The following is a 12,162-nucleotide window of genomic DNA, read 5'->3' on the forward strand; positions in this document are numbered from 1 at the left end:
TAGTAAACAAGGGAGCTCACCACCTCAGTATAGTGTAAAAGCTGTACATCCTTTCAGAAAAGTCCAACAGTGGCTCAGATTGCCATCTTGAAGAGAGTAAACCGAAGTCCCTGATGGTAACCTTGCACCACACGGTTACAGCAAGGTGATGCCAAGCCACCGGTGCTACTGAACCAGGTCAGGCAAAAGGGAAGCCTGGGACCAAAAACAAAAGTTGAGACCCCATAGCAAGCTCCAGACCTTGTCCTGCCTGAACCCAGAATAAAAGATAGGTTTGTCACATATCTGCCCTGCTCTAATGTGAGTTTCCACACCCCACGCAGTATGTACATTTCACCCTCATCCTGGCAGGGGACACACGAGTGAGCAGCTGCATTCAACAAATGGCAAATGATAAGAATTCCTTATCCAATGCCTTTGCACCACACAGCCCTAAAGACCAGCAGGGGCACCCATCTCGCAAACCCCTAGCTGATCCCAAAGCATAGACGGAAGCCCAATTCCAGCTCACAAGCCGGGAACAGAAAAAGGGGGAGAGCACACCTGGCATTGCAGGGGGCCATAGTGCAACTCAATGAGCTGACACATCTCCCACCTCAGAGTCAGAGAAGAGCAGGGCATGGAAAACATTAGAAACCCACGTAGCCCTCTGCATAAGCCCAGCAGGCAGGCAGGCAGAACCACGCCATTTCAGAGTCCACAAGTCCCAGCTCACGAACCGCAAGTCAAGCAGGGAGCCACAGTAGGAAGACTAAGCTGAGCCCGCGCTTCCTCTGCCCAGAGTGCAGGTGAGAAGTCAGCTCTACACTGTAAACGAAGCTCCTGTCCCACCACTGTAATGTTTCTGGACCCAGTGTTGAGACAATGACCACATTTCAAAACATAGTTGACCATCACCTACCACCCTCTCAACCAAGTGAAGCACGAAAGTGCCCCGGGAAGGTCAGTCAGAGATTATTTGCCCAATACATAGAAACAGAGTCAACAAGGGGCCCAAAGCCACCCAATTAGGTGCTCCGCTCAGGTCATATGCGAATGAGCAAAAGTATCTGCACTAACAGATGAGGAAACTGTTATCTTGAAATGTATGCTTAGCTGTGGTAGAAACTCGTACTTCAGCTAAATATAGACAAACTAGGCCTCGAAGGCCATCTTTTTCTGCAACATTTTTTTGTATCTTATTAGTAGGCTTATATTTCCATATCCCACTCGACTAAAAATCAAGTGCACCTTGCCGAGAAAGTCAACAACGCACAGACTGTTCTGAACAAAGTGTACTTACTCAAGGTCGAAGCTAGCTGTCACAGGGAAACCACGTACAATGTAGCCATTTCTGTTCCTTGTGTGTTTGCGAGAAACTCCGTGTAGTAGAATCGTGAGATCTGTCAAATATATTTAGTTGTAATGTGTCTCTTTCGTCTTATTCTAATTGGTTAAGAACCTGACAAGATGACATAGCCGCACCATATTGACACTGTCATATTATAAACATGATGTTGTTGCTGCACCAACCTCCAAACTAACTAGAGAGACGGCCAAAGCAAATTCCTCCACTGGACTTGGAAATAGTGGGCCAAGATGTACAGTAGGGACACACACTAGGTACAACCCCTGGCACACTGGGAGTGCCAAACGTCTGCTAGATACGTACGTCACAGTAGAAGCACAGCACAGATTAAGACTGGAAGGTCTTCCCAACTAGACTTCCAGACCCGAGGCAGCACCCTGCTGTGTTTCCAATTCTGCCCACCCTTCAGAGCCCTGTTGACCCAGTCGGACACCAGACGAAATAGTGGCCACGCACCCTTGCTCTGTGGCTGCCCAGTGGCAAAACACAAATTTATGAGACTCTTCCTACAGAAGGTGATGAGATGCCCACAAGACTCTTGCATCTCAATATTATCCATAGGCTTTAGACTCAATTAGGCACACAGAAGCATAGAGTACTCCCATGTGCCACAGGGGACTTAGTTATGACCCTGCGGCCACAATCCAAGAGGAACGGGAACCGGAGAAGAGACTGATAACCCTGGTCCTCAGTGCAAGGGCGCACTCCCTCCTTCCCCTCCATATGTACCAGGGGCTAGAAGACTAAGCTGCAAAGGCAACTGGACTCCGCCAGGGCTGCAATTTAGTTTATGGGAAAGCAGCCAACAGAACAGGAGGTGGGGTCGTGGGTGAGCCTCCTCGTTGTGAACCCTCCAGTCATTGTAGTCCTTGTGTGGGGGGAGGTTTGGAGTCAGAGGGAGGAAGGGAGGATGGATCCCCCTTCACGTAAGGACTAGGATGAGAAGTGGTTGAGGAGGTAATGCGAGTAGTAGGGTACTACTACTACTAATGCGCCTTCATCTGCCCCTGTGGAAAATGCTCACGGTTACCACTGTAACTAGCTCCATAAAGTGAGTAAACCCAGTCTTCAGTATCACTTTTGCTCAAGGATGTAGTACTTTTAAGGGTGATATCAGTCGAATAAACGTTGTTTAGAGTAAATGTAAATGTAAATGTACATGTATTTATATAGCGCAAATCACCACTGGTTTCTAAGCGCTTGCTTAGGGAACCCGTCCTGGTATTCCCCTGTGAGATAACCCCGGCAGGGTATCCGCAAGGTGAAAGCCAGGCATCCCGCCGCGAGGGGCCGTTGTGGAGATTAAGCAAGCTATTGTCCAGAGTCGCAGAGTGTGAGCCCGTGAATTGAGTAGGCACCGGACGAGAATTGTCGAGTCCATGGACGTTTTAGGACTCAAGACCCCGCCGAGCCGGGAATTGAACCCTGGTCCCGGGCTGACCTCTGCTTCCAGGTCTGCCTCCTCTAACCAGTGAGCCACACTTCTCCAGTTTTCTCCTGTACATTGACTAGAACAGTAAGATGCATGCTTTCTTTTGTATGTGCTGTAACACCCCCTAGCCCTGTCCTAGCGCCTAGTATTGGGACTCCAAGCTTCTGTCGTTTCTCTTGGATATGATAGGGCTCCGTTACTGAGGATGCGGGTGCACTTTTTCCGAATCTGAGTTCAGTGTATGTGTGTTTTTTGTGGGGGCGGGATGGTACTGCACCAACAAGGAATTGGACCTTTGGCTCTCTGTATTTATTTTAAATGTGGAGAGTCGCATGCCAAACGTATTGTTTAAAAAGTTGAAACCGCACAGCTGAAAAAAAACCTCAGTAAAACAATTTCATTCAGCTGATTGTTACTGGTTAGTTTCTTTATCACAGTCAAACACACTTTTAAAAAAAGCTTCTTTTAAAGAGTGCCACTTGAAAACAAGTTATTGAATTAAATGAATAAAAGCGTGTTTTATTTTATAGCTGCCAGAGAGTCCTATTGGATAGAAAAAGAAGAAAAAGCTCGGCAACATTACGAAAAGCACCTGGAAGAACGCAGGAAAAAATTAGAAGAGCAGCGAATCAAAGAGGAGAGGAGACGAGCGGCTGTGGACGAAAAACGGAAGCAGAGGCTCGAAGAGGAGAAGGTATGTGTTCCATCTCTCAGTCACTTATCCTTGAAAGGAGCTCATGGACTCATCTGCTGGTTGACCCAAGGCTGGCGCTACTATACAGAGGTCGTTGTTGCCTCAGAGAAGTGACACCTGGATTCCCCATAACGAGGGGACATCCTTTGCCACTTGCAGTGTCCTTGGTTTGCTTGTTTTTTTCCTTCAAGCAGACTTGTTACTATATTTGTCCTGGCGGCTTTTATAGAGTAATCAACATACTTGTTAACATATTTTTTAAACAAGAAAAGAAGGGTTGTTTGCGTCAGTTTTATGCTCAAATTGACTCGCTGTCATTTCCCGTGTGTGTTTCCAGCCGTGTTCCTAGTCTTCCAATTTCAGGAAATGTTTTTCAGAAGAAGTCTTAGAAAGATGGCTAATACATTTTATGAGAGATCCATGTATTCTCCGACCCATTAGGAGCATTCCCCTACTTTGTTTGCCTCACTGTGTCTGCACGCTCTGCCTCCCAGTTAACTCACTGCCAGTGTATTCCCTATAGCAGCATGAAGTGTCAGTGCCCTTCCAAAGTGTCAGCTTGTCTTATCAAATTGACCTAGTTGCACTGACTTCTGCTTGTTTTTAGAATAGTGCTTGAGGTGGTCGCTGTATCAGTATATTTCCTGTCCCGTTGTCCATTTTGTTTATTGCCTAGCCTTTGGCATGTATCTCCCTGTCACACTGTCTGTGTGTGTCCCATTCCTTCAAGTCAGAGATTGTTCCTTGTGTCAGTTTTGGCATAATCCCTAGTGTGTAGTGTTGCTGTTTCCCCGTTCCCTGGTTGTTGTATTTGCAGACTTGAGAGTATTTGTCTCCCTATCCTATAATTAGAGTATGTCAATCACAATGTATTGCAAACTTTATTAAAGGGATAATTGAAGGGTACAGAAAGCTTTGAGTAGCTTACATGTCCTCCACAATGTAGATTTTTGGTTTTCAGTGAGTGTTGAAGTATCAAGGAGTGGGGAAGACGAGACCAAAACAGTACCATACGGGCAATAATAGTGGTGGGTCATTGGAAATCCACATGTTTGTGGAGGAGAGAGGAACAAGTGATCACAGTGAATACTGTGGGCACCTAAGTAAAGTGTCTTAAGGGGTCTTCCCAGAGGCAGCACAGGCACAACCCAAGGAGATTCTCAGACCAGTCAGTAGGTGGTCTATTTTGTGCCACCCAAGGCTTCTTGCACAATTCACTGGGTAACATTGGCAAACTCGCTGAGGCAGTAGCGTTGGTGTCCTTCAGGTTGGCTGAGTGTAACTTCCTGGTGGCCTATGAAAGCTGGCTTAAGGTGGATTTGAGTTTTGAAATCTACCAGATGAAAAATATTTTTTTTTTTAAAGGAAAAGTTCATGGGGAGGGAGAATAAAAGAAAAACGTTTGAGGATGGGGACAGTTGCTGTGGGGTGGTCCAGCCATAGCTGCTACTTGTTACTGCAGCCTTGCCTTTGTTCCTTATACATCCAGTGAAGAAATGGGAGCCTTTAAGTCAAACTATAACCACATGCTCCCTGAACCTGAAACGTATTGTGGGATGATCCTCCGAATGCTTTATATTATGTTACCATCCTTTTAGACCGCATCCATGTAAATTGTGTATATCTTTTATTGCTAAACCCTAAAAATACTGGTAGAAATACTTTATTTCAGCCTTTGGGTATTAAAGTAATACAAAAAAAGAAGTAGTTGAAAACACATACATTACTTATTAAAAAAATACAGCAAACTTTACATAAAAATATTCGCCCTAGATATACTATATTAAACATTTTAACTTTAACTTTTATGCTGTAAAGCCGAAATGGTTATGTCCAACCAATAGAAGATTGTATATTACACATTTTTAAAGTTACTTGTCACAAGATATTGGCACCATTTTATATAAAGAATAAAGTTTGAAAACGTTTGTGTTTTTTTTTTTTACTTGAAACGTTTGCTGTTTACAAAAAGAAAAGTCTTAAAGCAAATTTGACTCATTAAAGTAAACATTGTGAATGTAATTTGATATATATATATTTTTAAATACATTTTTATTTTCATTTTCAATTAATACAAAAACTTCAGTCATTACATCAGTAAGAGTAGGGCGCTCGACCTCGGACCTGGGGATCTGGGTTCGAGTCTCGGTAACGACGCCAAACATCCTGTGATTCTGGGCAAATCACTTAATATCCCCGTGCCTAACAAACATGAATGTGTGTCCTCATGTAACGTAACTGGTGCTATGTAAAGCGCTCTTATACCCAATTTGGTTCGGGTCAAGTTCGCGCTATATAAAACTCAGCAAACAAAAAGAAAAAATTATACATAGACCATCTTGCATCAATACAATCAGTAGTCTTCTCTAGAAAACAATGGTGTAAGGATACATTCCAAGAGTCGCATCCCCCTTTCCTCCCTTCTCGACGATAGCTGTAGTTCCCTCCTGCTAAGCTGCAAACTGGGCGTGATGGAAGTCCCAAACTCTATTCTATTGTTTTGTGGGTAGGTGCGTGGTATTGGTTCCTGTCCCTCATATATATGTATAGGTCCTTACCAGCTCTCCTCTCCTTTTGTGTGAGCACATGCACATCTCGAAGTAGCGTGCCCAGAATAGGGGTTGTCCCCCTAGGCACAATCTGGGCCCCACAGAGGGTATTTCACGCTTATTCATTCAAAAAAGAAGAATCATCAACCAAATTTTATGGTTGAATGTTTTAAGAGGTTATCCAAAATTATGATTTTTAGATTGCATTCATGGCAATAAATCCAAATAACTGTTATAAATCATAATTATCATCCTCTCGCTTTGTACCATCCTAATGCATTTTGTGTACCCGGCCTTTCGTCAGGGGACAATTGTATAATGCAAAACAAATGATATTCATTGAGAAAACCATCCCATTGTTAATCTCTTGATGTAAAAACACCTTAAACACCTTGTAGTGCTGTCTTGAGGTGCCCGATAATGACCTGCATCTGTGTAGTGTGGCAAAAGCCAACTGTGTGATATTCCATCAATTTGAAGCTCTAGTGGGGTTAATATACACCAAAACAAGAAACAAAGTGATCATGTTTGAAAAAAGATAAAACTAAATATGTACAATAAGCAAATACAGCTATTAAGACACACTTAATGTGCTATATGTGGCGATTGTGACACTGGAAGTTATCTTTATAAAGCGTGCTACAGTGAAAAAAAGTAACCATAGATTATATTCTAAAACGTGTGAAATCATACACCGTAAACTTCAGTGCTGCTTGGTAGTGAAAACTGAAACAAAGGTTGACACGATTAAAAGCTTGATACTCATAGAGCATGTATACGGTGTCTTCCTACATGCAATGAGTAACCAGAAGTCAAACAAACACTTACTGTGAACCCGTTAAAAGATAACAAAACTGAAAAACGGACTTGTGAAATCAAACCGGTCTCAAAGGAAGAAAAAGTACTTGTGTGTGCTCAAAGATTAGCGCAATTCACTGTGACAGTACAGGCCATCTGGGCAGAACTCATCGCAGGTGCAGTGAATTCCAAAGTCTTTCATCTTTTTCAACTTACCCCTCCTATCTCACTGTACATATAAAAAAAAAACTTTTTTTCTATTCACCCAGTGCTTCCCAAATCAAACAGCAGGAGGCAATATTAGCCATCTATAATATCCTCTCCATCACATCCCGCATCCCTCCAGCACACAGCAACCCTGGTTTCCCTCTGTCTGTCACACATATTGTTTGTAGTACATTAGGACAGTTCTCTTGGTTGGGTAATCAGGTAACATGTCAATGGGGCCCATATATCCTTAAGTCTGGAGGCCTTGGGCAGTAGTTCGGCATAAGTTGTAGAGCGCTCCTGACAATTTACCTGGTATGCAATCCAATCCTTAAATTTAGGTGCCCTCCCCCTACCCCACCGGCAGGCCACCCTCCACTTAGCCATTAGGAGCGCCAATGCGACAAATTTTCGATGTTCTGCACGTAAGGGCCTGACATAACCCAGCAGGGCCATCAAGGAGTAGGTACAACGGGTGTGGCGATCATTAGTTGCAAAGCATGAAAAACTTGTTCCCAGTATACTTTCACTCCAGGTGCAGAAAGTCGGCACCTTCAGCCCTACACCTATCACACCTGTCAGACTCTCTTAGCTTATATTTGTACATCTTGGCCGGAGTATAATACAGCCTGTGTAGGTATTTATAATGCAATATGTGGAGCCTACTGCTGGCCGATACCCGCTCAGTCTGTAGACAACAAAACTCCCAGTGCTCATCAGTTCAGGCAAACCTATGTTCCTCACCCCATCTTGTGCATGATGATATGGCTGGCAGTTCCCTCTGTGTGTGCACTGTCTTAAATATCAGGGAGACCAGACTTTAGCCGTGGCAATCCCTAATATGAGCTGTAATGGGGCCAATGCTTGCGGTTCCGGGGGAAAATCAGGAGTGAGTGAGCGAATCCCTTGTCTAAGTCTAATATACATCAAGTGGTGTCTTCTGCACATTCTGAAACACATGTTCGACAGTGCGGAATTGACTATTATGATACAGATCCCCCCATGTATGGATGTGAGTCCGCTGTTGAAAATTGTGAAATATGGCCTCCTGTAGCAATGGCATGTGGGGGTGGTAAGTGAGGGGCAGCAATGGCAGGTATAACATGGGGACATCCAGCATGTGTCCTGTGCGCTGCCATGCTGCAATTGTGCATGTGAGGGCGGTGGGTGTTCTATCTCTGTTACCTACCGACATATGTAAGGCCCGATCTAATGGATTGGGGTGTGCGAGCCAGTGTTCCACTGCTACCTGAGGCATATATCACGGTTGCTTCACCCAAAACCAAGCGTAGTGGGCTTGTGCGCTCGTGTAGTACAGCTCACAATTTGGTAAGCCAAAGCCCCCCTGTGAGTAAGGACGAGTCATGACATTCCAATGTAATCTAGGTTGCTTGCCTCCCCAAACAAGTCGTATCATTTCCGACTTCAGTGCCTTAAAGGAATGAGCTCCCGGGTAAAACTGGATGTTTAAAAAAAGATATAGCATCTGGGGGAGCACCACCATTTGTATCAAGGATGTTCGGTCTGCCATGGAGAGGGGCAGCGCTATCCACTGAATGGCGCAGTCCGCTATCCGCGTTATGGCTGTCCCATAATTCAACCTCATGAGTTCCTCCCTGTCTCAGGTGATTCGTATTCCTAGGTACTTCAGTTCCTCCTCACACCATTCCAAAGGGTAGTCTAGTGGGAAGCGCACTGTTGCATCCGTTAGCGGAAAAATACTCTATTTCCCCCAAATAATTTTAATCCCTGAAAGCTGTCCAAACACTATGAATTCTCTAAGTATCGGGTTCAGGTTGTGCTCTGGGTCTCGGATGTAGAGGGTAATGTCGTCTGCACAGAGGGATCTAAGTATTTGGCGCAGGTTGCATCGTAAAGCTTTGTCATTGTGGTGTTGGCGCAGTTTTTCTGCCAATGGTTCCACTGCTATAGCAAAAAGTAACGGGGAGAGGGGACACCCCTGTCGGGTCCCCCTTGTAATGCTAAACGACTGCGATTTATGTCCATTTACAAATACCTTGGCGACTGGCAAGCAATATAATAGTTTGGTCATGGTGGAACCTTGAATGACATTTTTCTGATTGTTACTTTTATGACAGGGAACTGTCCTTTTTGGTTTGATTTGTTGGTTGTTCTCTTTGTAATCTTTCAAGATCTCTCCTAGATTTTTCCCCCTCTGATCGGCAAAGATCGGATTTTCTGCACACAGTTGTTTAAAATCAGACTCTAATGTTAGGATTGGCCAATGTTGTTTGATGATTTTCTTGAAAGGACCGCTCATTGTTGAAAAATTGAGACACAATTACCATGCAGTTTTACAGGTACCTCAAAGGGAAATTTTGCCGCCCCGGCCTATCTGAAGATCTTTCAGTAAATTTGAGGAGGACATATAGACAACATCTTTATCTTGTGGAATGGGTCACATGCAGAACCTACCAATGCCTTAAGTGAGTTGAATAGAATCAATGAAAGGATTCAATTTACCTATGACATACAAGAACATAGCATCGCCTATCTGGATGTTGAAATCAGAAAACCCCCAAATACGCTAGAAACTAATATCTTTAGGAAACACACAAATAGAAACAACACACTCCACTACAACAGCTTCCACTAACCATCATTAAAATGTCAACCTACTATACCCACAATTACTCAGAGCCAAAATAATAGTATCCAATCCATTCCAATCCACAGATTCGCAGAACATGGATATCCAAAAGAGGTATTGGAACAAGCTAAACTACACTGCCACATAAAAACTCACAAGGAATTGCTTTCCAGCAAAACCAAATCCACTCAATATTGCATGGTAATTGTGTCTAAATTTTCAACAATGAGCGGCCCTTTCAAGAAAATCATCAAACAACATTGGCCAATCCTGACATTAGAGTCTGATTTAAAAACATTGTTTGCAGAAAATCCGATCTTCGCCTATCAGAGGGGGAAAAATCTAAGTGTGATCTTGAAAGGTTATAAAGAGATCAACCAACAAATCAAATCAAAAGGGACAGTTCCCTGTCATAACTAACAATTGCAATAATGTCATTCAAGGTTCTACCATGACACATCCCAGGAAGGGCACTAAGATCGGTTTGAAAGTTTCAGCAACTTATGACACTATGAATGTGATTTACTTGTTGAAGTGCCCATGTGGCAAGGGTATATTGGGAAGACCGAGAGAAAAATTAAAACTAGGAATAATGAATACAAAAGTAACATTAGAACTAAGAATATGAAATCTGTTGTAACCTGTAACTTCATTGAATAAAACCATAACATTAGCCAATTTAAATCTTTTGTTTTAGAAGTTGTAACTAAAAGCGAGGGCAGAGACAATAATAATCATTTACTACAAGGGAGAACTTTTGTATCAAACACCTCGACGCATTGAAACCACATGGAATGAATGACAGAATGACATTTCAGTGTTACTTGTGATAAGTACCTGTTCGTCGACTGATTGGAATTTCAGAGCTACTTGTGATCTGTACCTTTTCGTTAACGTTCTGTTTCTTCTTGTCTTTGAATTTATTTTGAAAAGTTCTCAATTGACGATTTCATTCAATCATATTTTTGCTTAAGTTGCTGTTCACAGACAAAGTATTGTTCATTATTATCGTGCACATGATACATGAAATGTTGTACTCTTTCAGGTGTTAATCAGGTGCTTTCTTAACACTCCAATATGACCGCATGAATTGCACTAATCTTTGAGCACACATAAGTCCTTTTTCTTCCTTTGAGACCGGTTTGATTTCACAAGTCCGTTTTTCAGTTTCGTTATCTTTTAACCCCTTCGCTGCGGGGTTAATTCCCCCACGGTGCGGTGGGGCAGGGGGATGAGCGCAGCGCCGCAGTACTCGTGATGAGCCCAGCTCGTCATGAGTCACAGTGGAGCTGTGCTCATGATGAGGTGGGCTCGCACAACACAGTCTACTGATTAATTCTCCCACACAGGCGGGGAATCAATCACGCGTGGGCGGCATGCATTCGTTATGACGAGCCCAGCTTGTCATAAACACACATCCACTGAGACTCATGACGAGCTGGGCTCGCCATGAGCACCGAAGGAGTTAACGGATTCACAGTAAGCGTTCGTTTGACTTCTGGTTAATCACTGCATGTAGGAAGGCACTGTATACATACTCTATGAGTATCAAGCTTTAATTGCATCAATCTTTGTTTTGAATTTTACTAACAAGCAGCACTGGAGTTTACAGTGTTATGATTTAACACACGTTAGAATAGAATCTACGGTTAGCTTTGTTTCACTGTAGCACACTTCATAAACTCCCTGTGTCACGATCGCCGCATATAGCACATTAAGGGTGTCTTAATAGCTGTATTTGCTTATTGTGCATATTTTGTTTTATCTTTTTTCAAACATCACTTTGTTTCCTGTTTTGATGTATATTAACCCCCCTAGAGTTGCAAAAGATCTTGCCTGTACTTAGAGCATGATTGATGGAGTATCACACTAGTTGACTTCCGCCACGCTACACAGATGCTTGTCATTACGGAGCATCACAAGACAATACTACGAAGTGTTTTGACATCGAGGGATTGACAATGGGATAGTTTCCTCAATGTGTATAATTTGTTTTGTATTATAGAATTGTCCCCGTGATGAAGGGCCGAGTGCCCGAAATGCACTGGGATGGGTACGAAGCGAGAGGAGGATAATTATGATTTAAAGCAGTTTGTTCAGATTTTTTGCCATGAATGCAATCTAAAGATCATATAATTTTGGATAAACTCTTGAAACATTCAACCATACATTTGGGATGATTCATTTTTTTTTTTTTAATGAATAAGCATGAAATACCCTCTGTAACGGCCAGAATGTGCCTATGGGGACAAACCGTATTCAGGGCGCGCTACTTCTAGCTTTGAACAGTTGATGCTCCAGACCGGAGAGTGATACCCCCAGAGCACATCTACAATAAAGAAAATTTGATTTTTGCACCGGATACACAGGTTGTGCGCGCTCATCACATTTTCATATCATCACATGCAAAGCTCTCCATTTCCTGGCAATGTCCCTTTTGGCAACTATTATCCCTAAATTGCGCAATAGAAGTTTGTATCTAGGAAGATCAACCTCCGTGGTTATGCCCAGTAATACATATTT

General features: G+C 43.1%; 1 protein-coding gene across 2 annotated transcripts in view; it reads left to right on the forward strand.

Annotated features, from left to right (window-relative positions):
* The window catches only part of MAP7 (microtubule associated protein 7), an 810,320-nt gene that overhangs the window by 521,338 nt on the left and 276,820 nt on the right, over positions 1–12,162 (forward strand). For both annotated transcript variants that reach the window (XM_086927406.1, XM_086927405.1), the window contains one exon: positions 3,311–3,474. In XM_086927406.1, coding sequence (XP_086783532.1) covers positions 3,311–3,474 — 164 coding nt within the window. The remainder of the gene's footprint in view (positions 1–3,310; positions 3,475–12,162) is intronic.

Source organism: Lissotriton vulgaris, chromosome 6 (genome assembly GCF_964263255.1).
Source record: "Lissotriton vulgaris chromosome 6, aLisVul1.2, whole genome shotgun sequence".
Lineage (NCBI taxonomy): Eukaryota > Metazoa > Chordata > Amphibia > Caudata > Salamandridae > Lissotriton > Lissotriton vulgaris.